Source organism: Cottoperca gobio, chromosome 1, assembly GCF_900634415.1.
Source record: "Cottoperca gobio chromosome 1, fCotGob3.1, whole genome shotgun sequence".
Taxonomy (NCBI): domain Eukaryota; kingdom Metazoa; phylum Chordata; class Actinopteri; order Perciformes; family Bovichtidae; genus Cottoperca; species Cottoperca gobio.
The window spans coordinates 5,453,071-5,475,748 of NC_041355.1; the positions used below are offsets into that span (position 1 = coordinate 5,453,071).

The 22,678-nt window shown below is 43.9% G+C and overlaps 1 protein-coding gene across 15 annotated transcripts in view; it reads right to left on the minus strand.

Moving 5' to 3' along the window:
• Positions 1–1,990: 1,990 nt before the first annotated feature.
• fbxw7 (F-box and WD repeat domain containing 7) overlaps positions 1,991–22,678 on the minus strand; it is a 100,614-nt gene continuing 79,926 nt past the window's right edge. For all 15 annotated transcript variants that reach the window (XM_029441208.1, XM_029441199.1, XM_029441190.1 and 12 more), the window contains 10 exons: positions 21,967–22,049; positions 20,525–20,663; positions 17,962–18,096; positions 15,913–16,036; positions 15,588–15,724; positions 14,895–15,008; positions 9,366–9,547; positions 7,645–7,870; positions 6,677–6,887; positions 1,991–4,454 (listed from right to left, as the gene is read on the minus strand). In XM_029441208.1, coding sequence (XP_029297068.1) covers positions 4,186–4,454; positions 6,677–6,887; positions 7,645–7,870; positions 9,366–9,547; positions 14,895–15,008; positions 15,588–15,724; positions 15,913–16,036; positions 17,962–18,096; positions 20,525–20,663; positions 21,967–22,049 — 1,620 coding nt within the window. In that variant the 3' untranslated portion in view covers positions 1,991–4,185. The remainder of the gene's footprint in view (positions 4,455–6,676; positions 6,888–7,644; positions 7,871–9,365; positions 9,548–14,894; positions 15,009–15,587; positions 15,725–15,912; positions 16,037–17,961; positions 18,097–20,524; positions 20,664–21,966; positions 22,050–22,678) is intronic.

Sequence of the window (22,678 nt, forward strand, 5' to 3'; positions counted from 1 at the left end):
TTTTATGACATACTATATTATGACTTCATGATTTAATAAAATAAATAGCTGCCGCTCGTTATATTTCTATGATTGTTACCGTGTGGTATTGGGATCTGAGAACTTGTTCCACTGTTTTCTTGATTAGTCGATCAATCGTTTAGTCCATGCCATTTTCCCAGAGCTCAAAGTCATATCCTAAAATGTCTTATTTTGTCTAAAACCCAAAGATTACATTTACTGTGATATATAATACTGAGACAAGCAGCAAACCCTCACATTGGAGAAGCTGGAGCCAGAGAATATTTGCTTAAAAAATAACTCAAATGCTTCATCTTCTATAAGAAAATTGCCGATTTGAATTGTGTCCAATGGCGTTATCATTTTAAGCTCTAAATCAAAGAGTTGTTGTAGCATTTTGTGTTGGTGTGTGAAACCGGAAACAGATATAAAAACAATTTATAAAACAAATACTCTGCTCCGAAACAACACGAGATTACTCTGCTGCGTGGCGAGTCAGTGGAGCAGAGCTGCTTACACAACACATGAGCGGAGCCTGGAAACAAACAGGCGCTCAGAGTAACCTTGCCAACTAAAGTGGAAACTCCCCCACGCGCCCATTCATGTGAGGATGTACAGCCATCGCCGCTTCCTCACAATACCGTTTATACCGCGAGCGCACACTGAGCTCTGAGGCCCGGCCAGAGACGAGCTATCGCTAGGCAACAGGCAGGAAGGGAATCTGCAGCACAGCACAGACTCTGTTGCTGCGGCCGCGCGGAGCTGTGTGGGCTCGTGACACATGACGGTCGGGATACAATCGACACCGACGAAACAAAAACCACAGAGGGGTCACATTGAAATGCTTCTTCTTCCGCGGTGCTTTAGATACAGCAGCATGAAAGCAACACGTTTTGTTCTGGCTTCAGTGATTTGCATAAATTATCTCCAGTAGTTGAACAACAAGAATTTAATTAATTAAGGACTAAATTGAAAAAGCAAACATATAATCATGTTTTCAGGGGAAAGATTAATTTCTAATTTCAAATATTATTCCTACATTTTGTGTGGCTCTTTAGGCCTTCACGTTTTATTTTGTGTGTCCTGCTGTGTCTGCTGTGTGTTTTGTGTCTCCCTGCTGTGCTAGAAAAGCATTTAGGAGCTAATAATAATAAAATTAAAAGCACAATAACAATACTAGAAAGCGATTAGAGAGCACATACCATAAACAAGCTGCGATCACAAAGTTTATTTTCTAAAAAAAAAAATGTAAACCATTAAAATTCTAATGTGCTTCATCACAGCACAACATCTTCATCACAGCACTGGCTCGATTAGTTTGTTTTTGTTGCAAATAAACGAAGATTATTTTTCATCAATTAGTTTTTTTGCGAGCCCAAAGTCACATAAAGTTGCTCGTTTCCTCTGAATAATAGTTAAAAATTCAGGAAGCCTCGTGTTTGGTTGGCTGGAAACGTATTTGTTTTTTTTCCTGATAAATGACAAATTAACGGATTTGTCAATATTGTTGTACATATATTTTCCCCGGGGACGACCCAGGACTCGGTGGAGAGATTATATCTCCTCACTGGTAACGCCTCAAGATCCCCCAGTCGGAGCGGTAGACAATGGATGGCTGTATTTTCTGTTACTCAACATGTCCGGAACCTCGCTTTATATTGTAGGCATAACAAAGGATCCTTTAATATTGAGATTCTTTCAGTTTTTGTAGAGCTGCTACTCCAGTTCATATCCTGTGAGACGCTGAGCCAAGTTAATGTTGGGGATTGTTGAGACTTTATCTCCCATATTGGACGACTTCAATAAACTTGAGCTGAGAAAGTGAAGAGAAAATATTAAAACAACTCTTTTCTTAACCCGGGACGAGACGCGAACACCTGTTCACTGTGCAGAATCTGACCTGATGAACATTACCTGGTGTTGATGAACATGAAGGTTTGATCTTAACACCTGCACTGCGGTGAATGTTAAAAGTATTCCCTCGTGCATGTAATTAACCAAATAATTTGCTTTATTGAACATATAAGATGCCTTCACACAGGTAACAAAAACAGACAACTGATATGCTTGAAATGAAAAAAGAAAAACCCACATTTTATTGCACTTAAGTTATAAGAAAATAAAATTCTAAGTGAATCAAACAAATACACAATCCCTTTAAGGTTTTTTCTGTCTGTTTTCTTTTTTTGCCAGGCAGTTTACATGAACTGAAAAAATAAAACACCTGCAACAAATCTGATTTCTCAAACCAGATCATAAATTAAAACAGGGAGAAAACAACGAGAGGAGATAGAGCAAGATTGTTTTCTTTTTTAATATACAGTGTTATACCACTTTCACAGTTCAGCTCGAGTTGTGACTCTTGGAGATTGAGACAATTTTTCGTTTGGCTACAATGTTTCTGTTCACGTTTGTTGCCTTTTGTGTTTTTATTTTTCCCCACTGACAATCCTCGAGGCTGCGAGCGCCGCCCCGATGATTTTAACTGCAACACATGTAACACTTAGACTCCTGGCAGCTCGACCTGTCAAGTCGATGCTTGTGATGGTCTCCTCTGTTGCTTCCGACATCTTTGAATGGAACAACAATCACACACGGATACGGACAGTTCTTTCATTCACGTGTTAAAATCAATACATCTGCAATTTTTTTTCTTTGCCAGTCCACACAGCATTTGTACATTTCCCCAAAGAACAGGCTGAAAGAGCGTTGTCCCAAGGAATGTGTTTACAAGTTGCCCATTAACACACGCACTCATGCACGCACACAGACGCACACCAACAGTGCACATCCCCTTGTTTCCTCTCTGCAGGCGATCCCGTCAGGATCTGTCGGACACGCTCCCTCCTCTCAGCCTCGTAGAGGCACGTTTGGCTCAAGTGGCAAAAACAAACAAAATAAAACAAAAATGTTGGATGTTAACTTTTGTGATCTTTTGTTTCTTTAAGTCCAAACATATAGAGTTCAATTTGGAATTTTGCCTGGGACTAAAACGTCACAGCAAGTAAAAGTTCCATCTCTCTTTTTTTCCATTCATCTAGCAGCATAAATACAGTTTGGCCACTGGGAGAAAACAGTAGAGAGGGAAGGGGCTCGGGGGGTGCAGGGGCAAGAATCCACAGCGCTTAGAGCATTACTTCCTCTCGTCACAGCGCTGGCATTGTGGGAAACACCCCGGCTAGACTCTGAAAAGATTTCTGGACAGCGTTGATGTTTATGTGGAGGCAGAGCTCCAAACCCAGGTGTTTAGAAAACAGAAAGGAAGAACAAACAACTCAAATAAAAAGACAAAGACAAATTAACCTTGTGACATAATGACAGCAAAACCTAAACAGAGCAGGTTTCTAATACTGGGATCTGTTGCTGTTGGCAACCGCGAAGACAGAAGAAAAAAAACAACATGAGAGAAACCCCTTTCATATGATGAACCAAGAGAGCGTATTGAAATTCACAGTTGTGTTTGTGTGCGATACTGTAAAGTAAACTACAGAAACCTTGTGGACAACAATAAGAACGGAATTGGAGTGACAAGAAAAGGCCGAAGCCTCTACAAGCTCTTCAGGTGTAACTGTGCACATTTTACTTTCAATGTGTTCCGGTTGGCCGTTTTGAGTGTATGCGTGTGTGTGTGTGTGTGTGGGCGCGCACTGATGGGAAGGGGAGGAAGGGTGTGTGTGTGTGTGTGTGGTGGGGGGGGGGGGGGGGGGGGGGTCTTTAAAAAATAATATATCTCTGTACATCTCAAAATCTGTCAGGCTTGAGCGAAACCAAGTCTCTGTGCGAAGCGGACCCCGAACCGAAAGGGTTGAGAGTCACTTCAAAAGAGTTCAGTCGTCAGTCGTTCCTTTCTTCGTTCTCCCAGACAAATCGAGGGACAGACCGGTCCACCCCGCTTCCAGCCCGATCCCCTCCGACTCCACCTCGTACTGGTGGTAGGGGGTGGAAAGCGGGGGCTGAACACGTGCGAGGGGTCAGTGGCTCCGTCAGTAACATTTGCCCAGAGGGGGACGGGGAGATGATGGTGGAGGACAGGACAGCCCACTGTCAGCAGTGGTGGTTGTAGATTTTGCGAGTTTGGGTGAAGAGTTCTGGGCTTCGGCCCTCCGCTTCCTCATCTCCCATTCCCTCTCTACTCCTTCCTCTCGGCGGGTTCGCTCTCTTCGTCCTTCCCCACCACGTCCCTTCTCACTTCATGTCCACGTCAAAGTCCAGCACCAGCAGCTTGGTCTCCTCTGTGCCGTTGCGGCTGCCCACCGCGCACACCAGCTTGGTGTTTGAGGCCCGGATGCGCCACACCACACCGCCGCTGCCGCCGCTCTCCAGAGTCACCAGGTTTCGGATGAACTCGCCCGTCTTCAGGTCCCACAGTTTAACCGTGCCATCGTCCGAGCTGGTGATGACAAAGTTCTTGTTGAACTGGAGGCACGTCACGGCGCTCTGGTGCTTGTGGGGACCTGAACACACAAACAAACAGACGGTTAGAAGGAGGCGAACAGAGACTTAACCTGCACGCCTACGAGAGGAACCACAGTCTATATTTAGTTCCTCAGACGTGTTCCTGCTCCAGGGAAGAACTTTCAGGAAGACACCGTGGCCGTGTTAGCAGTGCTTAATGTCACTGAAGCCTCAAGGCGACTTTGGTGAAAAGAATGGATTGTTTATTTTTCCACAGAGAATTGTAGTCACTGCTACTGTGCAATGTTTATCACAATACATCCGTTTGCCTTGATTCACTGAAGCAAATACTACAACATTTATTCAGACACATTGGTATCGAATGTCATCAAAGTTATAACTCGAGATGGGAAGATCAAAATGTAACAAACATTATTGTTTTCTCCGTCAAGGAGGTGAAGTTTTCAGTTTGTCTGTCAGCAGGATGACGGACAAACTAGTCCAACTACTCTCATGAAACTTGGTGGAAGGATGTAACATGGGTTAGGGTAAAACATTAACACTCAAGGAAAAGTAGCAGAATCCCCATTTCCAATTCTTCTAAGAAAATTGATCACGAAGCGAGAGGCTTTCCGTCTCCGCTTAATCGTTTCATACAGAACATCCTGTCCTGGGCCTCTGTACTTCCTTGTATAATTTAGTCAAAAACAGCCATTTGTAATATGTAGAGTATTGTAGTGGGTGGAGAACATCTGAGAAAAGTGGAGGATGTATCAGTTATTCCTGAAGCTGTTAGTAGTGAAGTCTCCCACTGCAGGCAGCGGGCTTCAGGACTCGGGCCTGTCACTGTCACGGAGGTTAAGCAGCTCCAGCTACACCTCCGTCTGCTGGCAGCTGGCAGGAGGCCACACTTTAAGTGAAGATGGCGGTTGTTACTGCACTCATTGAGGCGACTTTATTTGTGACTGTACGTGTGCAGCGACTTAAGATTTCCCCAAGGGCTTGAAAATGATATCTTAATTAAATCAATTAAGGCGACACAAAGCACAAACAAGCGCAGAATCAAGTGCTGGCAAATTAACTGCCTTTTTTAAACTGGAGGTTACTATGGCTGCCATTTCATTCAATGTCTTTACGCTTTAAACATTTGCAGAGAAGATTTGTTGAAATCTCACCGTCAACAAGCTTTCACATATTTTCCCTTCCCGTCTACAGTTAGTTAAAAGGCTGCATCATTCACCCACATAAACAAAGCTGCTCTGCACCAGCCCCCAACACTCCAGCCTCTCTGCATCACCATAACAAAGCCCGCTCCATCATTACCTACACCCTCTTCAGCTGACAGTGACGACCTTGTTGTCAGCCTATTGTCTTATCAAAACACACTAATGAATGGCAGAAATTGTCCGCTGACCTAATTATACGACCTACAAAGTCCCCAAGGCCTTCATCCCTTCACAAGACACACACACACACACACACACACACACACACACACACACACACACACACACACACACACACACACACACACACACACACACTAAGCCCTCCCTCTCGCTCTTCAGACTCTCACAGGGGCATCCCTTTGTTCGATGGGGGTGTGTGTTGGTATTTGTGGGACCAGAACGCAGGGTTGTAGTTTTCTAATGAGGACATTTAGGGGCGGGGCGCTGCTGGTTGCTACTATTCAGCAAAGGATTTCCAACTTCCTGCGAGGCACCGGTGTTGCTGCTAATGGAGTTTGAACTATTCAAACAGACACAAAGGAAATGAGAGTGTAATCAGGACCAGCAGACCCTCTAGGTGTCGGCTCTGTATCTGCCACGCACACACACGCACACACACACACTGTTTTAATTGGACTGTTAGTTTCCATCTTATGAGCTTTTTGTGGTTCGAGGCCGCTATCGCCATTTTTCTACGTTTAAGTTACATGTTTATGGTTTTATAACGATTTCGAAAATGTATTCATCTTCAGGGTCATTTTGTAACGCAAACATAGCAGATAGTCGTGTTGTCAACCTCTCAAATATATTTTAGCGTTTCTTTTCACCTAAACAGCAGCATTTCCCATCACAAGTGAATGCAGCTTAAATTCGCAGATTCTACCACTTTGCAAACCTTCACACATCAGCTGGGGGGAGGTGTTACTTTAGGTTTTACTTCCAGCCAGCGTAGAAAATTCGACATTTGCGATTCTGCATGCGATTGCCCCCTTCTTATCCCCTCCATTATTTCTGACACTGGCTTCAACAGCCTGCTGGGATGGCGGCCTCACCTTGCAGTGTCTGCAGGCACTGGCCCGTCTTGATGTCCCAGATCTTGACAGTGGAGTCTGCGTTGCCTGAGACCAGGATGTTGTCTTTGAGCTCCATGCCGCTGGTGAGGGACTGATGCCCCGTCAGCGTGTGGATGCAGTTGCCCGTCTCCACATCCCAGACCCTTATAGACGTGTCCAATGAGCCGCTCACCACGTGGATCCCATCAAACTACAAGACAGAGGGGATCAAAAGTTCAGCCTCAGCACTTTCTCTTTCTGAAAGCAGAGTGATAATTAAATTGAATTTAAACTGGCTGAAACTCAAGTTGCCAGTTCAAGATAACGTCACCCGTCACTTGAACTTGTCGCTGATGCAGTTGCTACCCACACAGCGTTCTTTGTTTCTATTAACAAACTTAAGATTAAACTCATTGAAATGAATGAAGTTTTATTGATCTGTAAAACGTTGCTTCGTATTCACTCGTCCAATAGTTGAGCGTCAACACTTTAAGAAGCCCAACGATGCGGCGTGCTACAAAAACCAATCTATGCAGTTAACAGCCCCCTCGGAGGGTGACAAGCACCCGCTGAAAGTGCACCGTAATCACACAGAGTGGGCGAGAGGACGCCTTAGAGGACACAGGGATGGATTTTAAAACAACACACACAAGGATGCATTAAATCATACAAAATCAGTAGAAAATCATGAGCGAGACGGAGATAAACATGTTTGTGAAATCAGATTAGATTGACTGTTTATAGCCGAGTGTGTGTCACAACTAAGTCATCACGAGGAGCAGCGTTTAAAAATAACAAAAACTACATATAGTGCTTGTGGTAACGGTTCTGAAACCAGAGCTCGTGTCGCTGCTCCGCCTTCCACGCTTTAACTTTTAATGTTGCAATCCTTTATCAAATAACTTATTTCATTTCAACAGCTACTTTTTAACACCAATGCAAAACCAATGCGAGTCTGTGCCGCTCACCTGTAATGAGTACACTCTGTTGGTGTGGCCCTGCAGCGTGTGGAGGCAGGTCTCCGTCTCGGGGTCCCACACTTTGACCATGAAGTCGTAGGCACCGCTGACTACCCGCCTCCCGTCGTACTGGACGCAGCGCACAGCCGCCACGTGGCCCATGAGGACGTGTAAACACTGACCCGTCTCAATGTCCCAGACGCGCAGCGTGGCGTCACGAGAGCCACTGACCACCCTGAGAGAGAGAAGCAGGAAGACAGCGAGTAAGGCACTTGTGGTTGGACGTAATTGGCTGCAGCACAAACGGTTAAAACTGTTGTGAAGTCTTTACGTTGGCTTCAGTGATTCTGTAAGATTAAACTCTGCACAACACTTTCATTCACACTGTGGCAGCTGCATTGAAAGAATAATGAGGCAGGTATGAACATTTTCTTTCACTCCTCCGACTTCGAGGAAACTACAGCGTCACATTCATGTTCATGCTTGAAGGTGGAATAACACCACTTTAACTCAAACAGCCGCCCTCCAGCAGCGTCTTCACCCGGGGAGGGAAAAGAAAAATGTATATTATACGGCATAAAAAACGGGAAACTCCCATTGGGGAAGATTGTTACTCAAGTTTGACATTTATTCAGATTATTATGACTGTATGAACAGTTTGTGTCGAGGATATTATTTAAAAAAAAACTGAGACAAAGAGGAAACGCAGTCAAACCTGGTGCCTGGTTGACACGGCTTCGCTTAATCCCCATCAGATTCCTGACATGTCGACAAAGACCGAGACATTCCTCCATATTGTAAAATTATCTCTTTTCAAAAAAACATGCTGTTCGTACCCAGCATTTACTCTTTATTTAGAAAAATGCCTCACGGTGCTACATAGATGGAAATCACCAACATGTTATTCACCGTCCGCCTGCAGCTCGCAGCATTTCCACTGAGTGAGTAATCAAATGCTACACAAAAGCCTTGGTGGGCCTTAAGGCGAAAAGAGCACTCCGAGTCTCCGGAGTGTAATACTGAGTGAATGAGTGAGCAAGCAGTTCACTTAAGACGGCTCACCGGGTCTATTTAATCACTATGAGACCACGTGCTCACATTCATAGACACCGTCCTCTCTCAGTGTTGCAGAGATGCTCTTTTTGCTCGGCGTGGTCGCCGTTAGGTCAGGCATTCTAACAGAGCATATTAAAGGAACAGTACAAATGCTTGGTGCTCGTCTGCCGAGAGCCAGGCTAGCTGCTTCCAGCGTTTATGCTAAGCTAAGCTAACCACGTGCTGACGACAGCTTTGTATTTACGGTACAAACACGAGAGACATCGATCTTCTCAACTGACTCGAAGAAAACTGCAGGTTTTCAACATCTATTCCTTTAAGAGGAAACGAAACATAAAAGATTTCTCTGGTTTGTTACAAACATTTTTGTGAAGCTCACCAAGTAACATATTTAGTGGATTTATTCAGGGCTGCAACTTAGCAATCATCTTCATCAGCCCATTACTTTCTCAGTTAATTGATTTTTCATTCATTCAGAAAATAGTGAATAATCACATTTTCCTGAAGCTCAATTTAACATCTTAAAAGTGCTTGTTCTGCGTGACTAACGGTACAAAACCCAAAGGAATTTGGTTTCCTATCACACGAGACAAAAACAGCAAATCTATAACAATAAACAGACTAATATCGTCTGACAAAAGAGAAGTTAACATTTGACTGAGGTTGCCCCATACCTTTTCTCATGTAGGTGCATGCAGCGCACTGTTGAGGTATGCCCATAGAGGGTGTGGATACATTCTCCTGTCTCTGCGTTCCAGACCTTGAGTGTGCGATCAGTGGAGCCGCTGATAATAATGTTGTCTCGCATCTGGGATGACCACACGCCCCCCGTGTGGCCCACCAACGTGCGCAGACACTGAAAAGATCACAGAAGAAGAAGAGTCTTGATCAGTACATCCCCACTGTTACTACATACTTTAGATGTTCGAAAAGTTAGTTTCAAAGACATTCAGCTCTATTTTTATTCATATATTTCACATCAGAGTTTAAAAACTTGTAAAAAAATACATTTGCATATTCCCCCCTCCCCCCCCACTGTGGCCTCCTATTGCCTTGAGGGGGGGGAAAAAGACAAGCAAAATGAAATGTATGTGACCTTTACGGGGGAAAGAAGAAACCAGTCGCTGAATACCTGCTGCGCTGGGACAAGATCTCCCCCTGAGCTTTTATAATTGCTTTTACTTATCTGTTGGAAAAGTGGAGGATTTATTCTCTTTGCAGAAACGGTTGACGTCCGTCTTCAAATGAAAAAACAGAAGAAGCGCCCATTCATCCTCATTAGGGATGGTAGATTAGCATTTGATTACAGAAGTTATGGAAATCTTTCTGATCAATTGAATTTGCGTCTTCCCCCAGTTTCTAATTTGACCCTGGATTTAATTATCTTAAATGGATTAAATTAAAATTATTTAGGGTATAGGAGAGCTGTGGACGCGGTCGGTGGCGAGTGCTGGTTCAGAGTGGAGCGTGTTCGACATGTGACCCTTGACTGCAGCCGATAAGCCGCTGAGCGGTGAATAGCGGCGCAGGGCGACGGGTTTTATTGCAGCGAGTGAAGAGAGAGGAAGATGATGCAGCCGCCTGTCTCCCTCTCTCTGTCCTGTGATAAAGAGAATCACTCCATTAACTGCGGGCCAATGTGGCATGACCCGACAATCAACCTCACGCTCCAGTGTTAAAGATCTCGTTTTATCACTGTGGTCCCTTTACTTAGCTTTATACCGCAGTGAGAAGAATAATCCCGCAGCTGCAAAAACATCTGGCTAGATTCTAACTTACTGTGCGTATAGAATATCTTATTAGTGAAATATCGTGCTACATTATCAGGATTATAATCCACGTTTGTGATAAATATTAACATAATAACAGTAAACCACAGGCCTGCAGTTTATTGTAAGCACACTCTCAAGGATGGAAGATTTTTCTTGTGAATCGAAGCCAGCGGTCGAGGTTCCAAGAAGCAGAATCCCAGTGTGTGATTAGAGCCTACTCAAACACGGCGTGGGAAGAGAGAATACCTGAAATGAAGGGCTTAAGCGTCTTTATCGGTCTATGGAACAAACAGAAAATGAGGCCGTCCCTGAGAGTGAAAGAAGGTTTGCAATCTTTTAATGAACACGAGTGGTTTTTCACACAATGCTTAACATTTGCATTATATTGCCTACTCATTTAAAGTAGAGAGTAGAGTAACGCTGCACTGCAGCCACAGAGCTGCTGAGATCCTGCAGCTTTCTCTTTGTTCTGAAAAAGTCTCATTCTAATGGTTGACCCCGGGTCAAGAAGTCACGCTACAGACTCACGCTGCGTGATGAGAAGATTACCCAGACTACAGCTGAAGCTACATTTAAGTCACATTTAGTCTTTTTATTTTAATGATTGATTTCACAGTAAAGAAAGACGGAAGGACAGGAAAGAGAAAGATCTCAGATGTCACTGAAGTATTTCTACCAGGGCCATGAACAATGTATGTTTCTGTTTGTCTTACGCAGGAATCTATTTAACAACAGTTTCTACATCACATATGCTTTGTAAACGGGGACTTTTCTATGTGGAGTAATGTCCTCCAGGGCATCCTGATGATGGATGAATAACTTGGTGAAGAGTTATCTTCACTTCAGCCAGCTGAGGCACCAAGTGCTACTTTGTCTCCTGCAACTGCGTGAAGTGAGCATGTTCTCCGCTTGTTCAACAGAATTATAAAGCTAGTGGAATATGCAGATACATCCAAATGGTCTGAAGGTATTCTGAGAGCTGAGCGAGGACGAGGACGGCAACATGTTTGTCGACTTGTGTGGTTTAAACAGCGACAGGTCGACGTCCTCCACAGAGAAGAATCATTATGGAAACTCTAGAGTCACAGCCTGTTGCTGGATGGCCTCCATTAACATTAGAGCTGCAAAACAATTCATCTTTTGACAACGATGAAATGAATCTGCAACTATGTTGATAATCAATTCATCGTTAGCCCTATTTGACAACGCAAGTAGAAATGTAACTCTTAACAATATTTCCTCTTCAGTTCACAGCTCCAAAAGCAATGTCTAATCGTCTAGGCTTCTGGCAGAGGAGACCCCTCCCCTGGGTGTGATGGCGGTCCGCAGGTCTGCCATCTTAGATCGGCCTGACAACTGAGGCTGCTGCTGACAGGCGCCACCAAGGGCATGCGCTGCTCTGTTAGGCACCGGGCGCCTTTGAAGCGATGAGATGCGTGCGGCTCTTTGTGAGCGTGAGATTGACATCTTTCACTGAAGCCGGAGGACGTGCCGAGACAAAAGGTCCATCAGGTGAAGACAGAGAGCCTTCAAGTGTTGTCGAAGCATCCGCTGAGTCAGCAGGAAAAAACAAGCTTTTTCCAAATTCCTCCAGACCGCAACTCTGAACTGCACACGTAAGCTTCAACAGATTAACTTGACATCACTTCAATCTTATCCTCATTGTGTTTGTTCAATCTCTGATGCAATACCTTCACCGCAATCAAAGCACTATCGTCTCACCTGATCGCTAAGCAACGGCCCGGTGCTTTCCGAGGCGTGGAGGCCTTTACATATAATGTGCTCGTGTAATAAATGTGATCGCCTCACAGCAACGGCTCAATTCACTGTGTTTTATACAAAATCTCAGAAGATGTGCAGCAAAGATCTTGGGGCTTTGACAATCCTGCACTGATGACCATTTGCAGAAATGTTAACATTGAGCCATGTTCATGTAAATAATCCTGCTAATGTGATGGGACACTTTGCTATCTGCGCCCAGAGAGTTTGAAAAACGCATGATTCACAAACATCTTGTCCAAAAAGCTTTTGGACAGATTCAATAAAGAATTGATACAAACATCTGCTACACAATCTTGCCAGAATCATAATTGATGCATTGTTTAGAGATGTGTTGGGATTACTGTGTGCAGAAAACATTTTGACGCCGCAAAGTGATGCATCTCCACATTTGTCCCACCACAGGGGGAATCTGTTTGAACGCTCTAAAATTGAACACAATGTTTCTGAGGAAGCGCAAGTGGCCGAAGAAAGTGTCAACGTTGCTCTACCTCTGCTCTATGCTCTGAGCAATTTCTTTTTACGTCCCATCGATTGAAATCCTCTACCTGCAGTGCAAGCCGCCAGGGCTGCATTTCAAATCTTTCCTCTGAAGGAAAAAGGACAGAAGTAACCGCTGATCTGAGAGTATGACTATCTACAATCCACCAAACTCATTATTGCCGAGACTGCTTTTTCTCATGACGGAAAACAACCCAAAGTCAAATGAACTATCTTTTCAGAGCATGTAGAAAAGAAAAGAAAGTCTAATGGCTTCAGGCTTCAAAAGAAGAACGTTTAAAGACTTAACGTCAGAGCTCTTCGTCTCCGTTGATCATCGCGTCGAGTACAAACCTACATTCTGGTGTTAGTGGCTGAGCCGTGGAAGAGTACCTAAAGCTTTCTTTGAAGTACGAGGATTAATGTGAGGGCTGAAAAGGCGCACCAAGGTCAAGCAAGTCACTTTAAAAAAAAAAAAAAAAAAAAAGGAAGATTATGGAGTTGATATTATTTGTGAAGAACAAGAGGAATGGATATTCGGCTCGTAGCTTTGGAGCCACAAGAGACATTCATCCAAGAGCCGTCGCAACACCGCGAGGTGATGGCCACTTGTCAGGCCGGCATCCTGCGGGGACAAACTGACGGGAAAATGTGGCAATCAAGTCCTCAAGTACTCTGGCAGAGACTATAAAGGATGTTGACAGTGGCGGGAAACAGCCCAAACGGTCGCCTTCCTCTCCAGTGAGAGATTCTCTCTGGTGTTAAGCGCTAAGGAAGCAAAGAGATGAAATCCTCAGAGGGGGGGGGGGGGGGGTGTTATGCTCTGAATACAGCACCCAAACGGAAAAAGGAATTAGACTCATCTCTTCTTCATGAGTAATGTAAACAAACAAATCTGAGGCGGATTAGCGTTGTAGAAACCACAGACAATATAGCGCTCGTCGGTGACGTCAGTCTGAATGCAGGGTGGTTTCACAAAACAAAGCATCTGAGCGAGCCTGGCTTGGTGCTCTGACTCATCGCAGACTTTCACCACCAACATGGAGCCGCTGCAGCTGGAACTCAACAACCTGTCATCCAGATGTTAGTCTGTGGGTGAGGGAGAGCGTGCTCCGTGCCTATCGGACGACCTTGGCTCAGATCTGTTCCGATCAGCAAATGCTGCGACTGATATGCGTGTAATTACCAGGTGGCTGACTGGCAACTTTCCTATCTGTTGGACCGAGTCTTTAAAGCAATGAAAAGCTCTCCGGTCTATTGTGCCCGACAGAAAGAGAAACATACTGCGGTGAGATCATGCAGAATATAAACTTCAGAGCCCAACATTATCTCAATACAATCGTGAAACGAATGTAGAAGTGTAGTTCACAGAGGGTGTTGCAGTCCAACACTGAGGCATGAAAGCGCTCGCGTTTCACAAACAATCTGTGAACCTCTCTCCAACACCGGGGTACAACCACGGCTTCTCTTTTTAATACACAGCGTAAAGCTGCAGCCAAGGCCTGTGTGGCTGCAGCGGCTTCAGCTCTGAATACTAACACCTTCTGCGGACATGTGCTGTGTAACAAGTCTGCAAAATGGCAAAATGTAAGAGGGGAGAACTGCCAGGATGTTTTCACGTGACGTGGCAAATGTATCCAATTATGAACCACCAGGTTAGTGGGAGCTCTACATACAGACAGGTGTCAGATAGAGCTGCAGAGATCACTCCACTCATTAGTTGTCAACTGTTAAATTAATGTTGATAATCGCTTTGACTCATTTTGTAAGAAGGAAAACAAAAAGGTAGAAATGATGATTCCAGATTCTTCTTTCTTTGATCCTCTATGAAAATAAAATATAATATATTTTGATATTTTATAAACCAAACAACTAATAAATAGATAATGAAAATAATGAAAATAATCCTTTGTTGCAGCGCTGGTTATCAGATAGGAAGGTTTTCATTTATGGCTAAATGTACAACGATGACAGGAAGTCTAATAAACATTAAGCAATAATTAAGATGTCTCCTTCACTCCGCAATCAACAAGTCTGAAAAATTAATGAAGTTCTTTTAACTTCAACCGCTCGCCTTCAGTCCACTAACGTCTGACAGCGGTGCAGAAGAAAAGGTAGCCATTAAGATAAGAGAAAGAAAGAAACAGGAAATAGAAAAGCAGTTAACCCTACCTTTCCTGTGATGGCCGACCACACTTTAAGCGTGTTGTCGTCCGAGCCGCTGACGATGCGGTTGCCACAGAACTGGAGGCAGGTGATCACATGGTCGTCATGACCTTTCAGCACCTTGAGACGGGACAGAGAGGCAAAGAGAGACGCAATGAGAAGGACACGGAGGTGGATGCAGAATGACACAGCAAGAATTGAGGCTGACGGCGACACGTCTCTGGATCATCAAAGAGCAGGTAAGAGGGAAATGTCATCAAGTGCTGCAGGTGTACACGATTCTTTAAGCAGTGCGAGTGTGTGTGTGTGTGTGTGTGATATTCAGTCCCAGGAATGCTAGCTCAGCAAACGAGCACAGTGAATATGCAGAGGAGTATGAAGAGCACAGTAACCGTATTTACATCAGCGATGGCCTAAAACGACCCGCGGCTGTTAGGAGCCTCTAAGGCCCATTAAGGATCAGCTCCAGCGTGCCGGTCATGCTTTATAGGAAACTTCTGAACAAAAGACAAATGGAGTCTTAACGTTGAAGGAGAGTAAGATCAATCCTGTGCTGCAACTCAATTTTTCTGCAAGACTACTGCGGAGACCAGACTTATCGCCAACTTTCCATCAACTTTGTGCGACTCAAAGTCATTAGACATCAGCTCTATAGGATCAGTGAACCTGTGGGGAATTTAAGTTTGAAGGAAAAGCTACCTTGGGTGATTTGAGGTCTCCTCTCCTCCAGTTGGTGTCTATTCTGTGCTGCCTGATGTAGGCACTCTTCCAGGGGCTGTGAGTGAAGCCAGGCTTGACGATTTTCCTCTTCTTGAGGGGCAGAGGCTCATCGATGCCTATGAGGAAAGACATGGAAGCAGATTGGACTAACAGGCTCATGTTTTTCCCCCTCTAAAACGTTTATTTGAAATACAACCACCCCATCTTTAAGCACAGCATTGCTTCACAGCAGAAGCTCCAGACTGCTCCTGCTGGGCGACGGCATGATGTCTGCCCGCAGCTGTTGCAAAGACTTCAGACTCACCTTCCTCCCTGCATTTCTCCCTCCACAGCAGGTTGTCTTCTGCCAGGATGCGCCAGTAGCGACACGTCTGGGCCGCTTGGAGGAGGTCCTTCGGTTCCAGGAATGACAGCACATACAAAGCCAGCTGTTGAAAGACGAGTGCGAGGAATGTGAGAGTTGTAAATGGAAAAGGAGACACAAAAAGGAGCCATTATTCTCTGCTGCCGGCGTATACAACGGTACAAACCCCTCACAGAAGAGACGTTTCAATTTGAAGTAACCAAATCACAGTAACAAAAAGGAACAAACTGTGTGCACTATATTAAAAACATGAGTCTAACTGACAAGGGTAGACGATGGTATTACCATAGAATCAAATCAACATTTCCATTAAAGCCTAACAGAAAATATACAATAGGAGCTTCACAGCCGGTAATAATGCCGGGGCTACAGTTCATTAAGCTGAAACCGGCATACAAAGACACACACCCTGGTATAATGAGCAGAAATCTGGACCCCTGAGCCACAGAAATAAACAATACGGTCTGCTGTTTTTCAAACCTATTCAAACCGGTATATATATTTGGACAAAAGTCCCGACACACAATGTCTGTTGTTAGGAAACAATGCGATGGATCAACCGTCAGGACAAGAGATTGCTCTGTATCATCATAAAATGGGGAGGATTATGGGTTCATTTTGTCGGATGAGGTGTAACTCTTTGTTCAAATATTGTTCTTTTATTATATTACATAATCCGAGACGATAAAGACCCACGGCACGCTGTGTGACGAATTCAGGCAATGGCATCAGATCCTCCCATTTGAGAAATTGGTTTGGTAATTTTGTTGCTAAATGAATAAAACATTATATACCAATAAAAACAAATGTCTTCCTAAATAATAATCATTTGTATTGTTATACTTTTTGTTGAATATTCCAAGTGAAATGTCCTGTTGAGAGCTGAGAGGTAACACTGTTGCTCAGTCAGCCATGTTTTTAAGTCAGGTCATTTACCCAGAATTCATTGCAAACAAGTCCAGAACTTGACAGCTTTGTGCAAAAGCTAAATTTAGACATCTATCTGAAATCTGAATATTAGTTTGATTTAAGTCGATCAAAGTGTCTCTGAAATATTTGGAGACGTTTCTTTGTAAAAAATCATTTAAAACTTCTTTGACAACATTTTAAAGAGGACTGAGGGTCATTATGAAGGGCAATCATAAGGATCTCTTTATGTTGTTTTGTCTAGCTGCTGAAGGTTTTCCGGTAAGCTCCGGTTTAGATCGTGGGTTATTTCGAATCACCTGCTCCAGACGAGACCCACAAACGTTGACGTACCTAAGATCACCTGAAAGCCCGTCTAAGCCACAAGTCATTACCGGGGTTCAGGATATTTCAGAAGTTTTATGAATGGACCTCGAGCCTCGAAGTGATTGCTTTTTGAGCTTTCTGCAGATTCTCTGCATGGTTACAGTTTCAACTGTATCTATAGTGCGGCCACAGGGATTGTCCTGTTAAATGAGTTGACAGCCCCCGGCAGAGAGGACACACAGAAATATCAAAAGAAGTCAGAGGGACCAAAAGTGTCCTGGCGGGAACACGCGTAATGATGCTGTTTATTTAGTCTTCAGAGCAAGAGGTGCCGACACCTTGAAGTCTTGCATCCCATTGCCTCACTCTTCATGCTACCAGCCCCCTCCTTTCATCACAACACCTGCCAGAGACGAGGTTTTAAGTATTTGATCAGCTACACCAGATACGGTGGATTGAGGCTGTTTTGTAAGAATCCCTTATGTGATCTTATCGTCACTGTAGCACTCCGGGTTGTTTGTATTGTCAGTTATGCTGCGGCGGAAAAACAGACACCCCACCGTGGATGCTGTTGGATGATCTGAAGGATGACTGCGACAGGATTTGGGCCGCAGAGGAAGCCTCGTCTCTCGTCGCGTATTATACAATGAAAAGCAATGTCTACGGCGAGGGAATCCCCGCGGGAGGTCAGAGGGAACAGGAGGACAAGAGATTACGTTGTGTACTGATAAAAGAAACGGGCATTCAGGAACTCACCTCTTTGGGCAGCAGGGAGATGAAGTCTCGCTGAAACTGCGGCTCGATCACCTGCATCATATGCTTGACTTGTGTGGGCTCGCAGCTGTCAATCAACTCATCCAGCGCCAGCAGCTTCTCTGGGCCGGTCCAGCTCTGCAACACAGAGGACAGAGGAACTGGGGTTTTAAAAAAATGACAAACGTTACTTTCATTTTGGCTGTCGGGCTGTGTACCAGTACCCAACGGTACCTTTATTGTGACCTTCACTCTCTGTGATAATGTGCATATGTTTAATGTTTATACCAAATCATGTACTAACACGCTTTGTAGTATTAGTACTTCACTGCAGTCTGTCCTCTCTCTATACATCTATCTATCGCGATACACTAGTTGAACCGTTTGCCACACCCGACACAGCTGTAAACGTAGAATGTTAACAGAACAACATAGCAGCCGGGCGTTCTGGGCTGATTGTGCCAATGTATGGTGTTTGCAGTAGACGGCGGAGTGTGCTCGTGTAAGTTCTTTTGTACAACGCACTGCCTCGTGCATCCTGTCTGCACCACGGTAATGTTCCCCGCGTGTGCTCAGGGGCAGCAAAGAGTTGGTCGAGGCACCTTCTTATTTCTCATTTCTAATGCAAATGTGAGCATTAGGACGCAGACTGAACCAACACCATTATTTCTCCTGCTTTGAACATTCAGTGTTTTCACGCCGGCTGCCTGACGAGCGCTGCCACTGTATGTCGGACCCGACGGTTGTTTTCCTCCGTGGAGCTCTAAAATCTGACAATGATTACAGGCTACAGGGCAGGATGGAAAATCTGGCGCACACAAACCACCTGTAATTTGGCAGCTAAAAGCTTTAGCCAGAGGTAATCAGCAGGTACAGAGAGCTCCTCCCTGCCATCAGGACGACCACGCAACAGCTAGTTACGTGTTACATCAAAGTTCTGCCATGGGTTATTACTACTACAGGTTCACAATTCCCTGAGAAGGGATTTTAGGTTCTAGCTTGTTATCTTTTCACAAATTCAGTTTACAGTATTTCATGTTCAATTATGAGTTTTTGTTATTACATCCACAAAAGGAGGTTGTTTTTCCCGGTTCGATCTGTTTTGAACATACTGAACTGATTTTCATGTAACCTGTTACATCGTGGAGCGGATCTGAATCACGGGGAAGATACACACATCACTTTTCACTTAGGGAAACGGCCTCAGTGGAGGTCTGCGCTCTCCGAGTGTCCTTCTAGTTTTAGGTATTTTGCTCTAATTTGGTACAGATTTAAAACATTAAGTTTCCCACATGTAAGTTCCTTAAAAGTTGAAGAATTTTTATTGTTCCTTATTCAGGCTGTAAAATTCTCAAATATTTATCTCAAATCAAACTTGTGAAGAGCTCAATGTATTCAGATGTTCTGTGGATAGTCCCCTGAGAACATCTGTGACACACACCAGCAGTGAGCATCTGGTCTCACAGTGCTGATACTTGAACACGCACAAGTGTTTTACTCTTTTGAACAACTGATTATCCAGACAAGCCGCTGATAAAATGCTTCAGTTCAGACATTCAGGGAAGTGTTGAAGTATCTGCTGAAAGACACATTTCATTAAGACTGAAATCTTTGGCTGAAAGCAAAACAGATTATTGACGTTCAGAAACTGAGCGGCAGACACTGAAGAGGCAGTTATTTCATCTTTTACTGCCTGGAATAAGTGCATTTTTGTGAATTCTTTCTAGCTACAGTATGCTGCCTCTAAAAGGAGCTACAGGCTCGGACGGGACCGGGGAATGTACAGAATGTAAGTTTTGAGGTTTAGCTGCCTGCAGCCCACGCTGTCAAATTCAAAGGCAGTAGACGGCAGCAGGTCAGGCCTGAAGACTAATATACGTCAAATAAACACAGAGGTGTCACAGGTTCAACCAGCTATTCAAAGATAATGAGTTTAAGATCTCTCAGGTAATGAAGTCCATGGAAACATATTAAATAGGAAATCTGAGAGACCCCATCAAGGCTAATGTGTAAACATGGCATCCTATTTCCATGAAGTCTGGAATCACATGAAAGAAGCGGCTCTATTATGTTGCATCTCTACAGATCTAACAATATGGTAAACTCTGAATACAGTCTTGTGTCTCCATCAGTCTATGGACACTGACAGTAACCAAACAAGACGCAAAATGACCTCTTAAAGAGACCCAAAGTCGAAACACATGACAAGGTTAGAATAAGCTTCAATAATATTGCAATGACATTTAACTTCTTTATATTGCAGGACCATAGAAGACACAATCTCTTCAACGTCTAGTTCAACCTTTAGGTCTACAGTAGAAACATGTGATGCTGTACCTCTGCTTTTAAGTCTGCACAGGTACGGCTAATTCCAATTCCTCGCTACAGTGACTATGGTAATGTGGTGGGCCCGAACAACAAGGCAGCAATTATCTCTGTAACTAAGTGAACATTGATTGGGCACAACATCTGCTTTTTGATGAGCTTTTGCTCGAGGGGTTTGGAGTTGCCCGTGTGGAGAAAAGACAAAGAAGAAGAAGAAGAAGAAAAACTCCACTGCGCTCACCTGAAATGTCCGGAGCCATTCTTGGAGACCCGTGGGAGGCTGGATTGAGGTGATGCGCCGTCTCTGCTGCCCCTGACCATTGGTTCTGATGTGGCCAAATGTGGTGGGTGTGGCCGGACACGGGACGATTCCTGTCGGACTGCAATTTACAGGGAAAGCAAAAAACCCTTAAAAACTAATAATAATATGAGATCTTCAAAAGGCAAACGGTCTACTGCAGACGTTAGAGAGAGGACACAGACGCACTGCTTCCAACAAGAAGAAACATTACAGGAACATTAAATATTAACCACGCTATAAATGAGAACAACAATAAGTTCAATACGAGGACATTTTGTTGTCCCCGGGTTCGTTTCGCTGCAACTTTGGCACACATGTCAAATTATTTTTGTAGTGGACAAAAACCCAAACGATGGCCCGCGGACGACAACGGAGAACTCTGACCAGTTAAACATTTAAAGCTGCACTTTAAACTGAAAGCACTTTTGCCAATCACTGATTTGCTTTCGCAGTATAAGGTTGTTACACACAGCTGGGAGCGTGTGTGTGTTCTGCTTGGCAAATAAAATTACGTTTTACATTATGCTAATTCCTTTAATCAACCCCGATTTATTTAGTTTTTTATTATATACAGTTTATGACTAAATGAACAGATGTGTCTTTTGGACCTAAATAATATACATGACTTCTTGGATGTGTAAATAAAAACCTTTGGTTGTACAGTTCTAGCCCAAACACACATTTTCTAGTTTCAAACTAGGAGGAGGAGCTAAATTGACATTCAGTATGTCAAAAAAATCACAAATAAACTCATATATTTTTTTAACTCCGACTTCAAAGTATGTACACTCCCACAGATTTCTGTTCAAGTCCAGACTCTCCTGTTGTAAGAACCAGGATGTAAACCGCAGGACTTCAAAGGACGCCCGTGTGCCCTTGTAATGTAAGGGCAGCGGGAGAAACCATCCTGCGGGCCGGGCACCCTCAACACTTCAGATTCTGCTCACCGACAGCAAAATGCAAAGCTGTGGGTCCATTTCATTATCGATTCATTTTTAATGGCAGGGGAAGCTGAGCCAGCTACATGGCAACATTTACAGTTAAGTGGCCGTGTTCAGTCTGAATTTTAATGTGGCTACATGTGAACACATGCATTAAATATTCAGGGTTAGAGAAACATCTGGGAAGGCTGGCTGGGTGCTGGAGATACAATATGATGTGAAGCATCATTCTGTTTGAAGACACGCAGCATCTTTGTTCACGCCTCTAGATATCGCTCATTATTTCTTTCATGGTAGGATCATTTAATACGAGCGCAGCACTAAAATAAGGAGATATTGTTCTTCAAAATGTCATTTCTTTTAAGATTCTTTTGATCTTAAGGTGGGGAACAGATGCAGGACACTGCAGTATAGATTGGGAGTGAAACACATTTCCTTTACCTTGGATATTCGGGGCCTTTGCAGGGCTTTTTTCCTGAAGGGAAAGATCGGACCTCGGGGCCATGGTCCAACTTTCTCTTCATCTGAGAAAGAAAAAAAAAGAGAAGAGAAGAAAAACATTGGAAACCAGCAGAGCATAACAATGGAGGAGAATTTAAAAACAGAAAACAGGAACCTAATTAATACACCGCATCCTTCTGAGAAGTAAATCAAAACGAGCACCATATAGGAAATGTCTGGAGGGGGGAGTTCTGGCATGTGTTGTATAATCCATCATTGTTTCAAAAGCAAAGTCACTTCACTCTTTGAGGGAAAAGCCACTTCTTGAAAAGACAATTTAAAAAAAGGACACGCATTGTGGATGTTTTTGAAAAACAGGGGTGGAAGCAGAAAATTGCTTTTGCAAGTCACAGACTTTGTTAACATTCTGTCTGAATGTTAAAATACAGACAGCACAGTCTTGCAACAGCTTTATGCAGATAAGAAATTAAACTTTAATGCATAGGCTAGAGATTTAAAGTATTAACATGTTCCATAGCGAAGCGGAGAGGCCACTCTGTAGATGAGATAGGATACAAAGCAGGTGCTTGTTTAACGATACTGTGCCCTATTTATTATGTTGGAGGTGATTGCTGAGCAACCAGACACCCCATACTATCCAGAGGTCGTCACACATTCACACCCAAAAACCTGTCCATGCACACAAAATAAC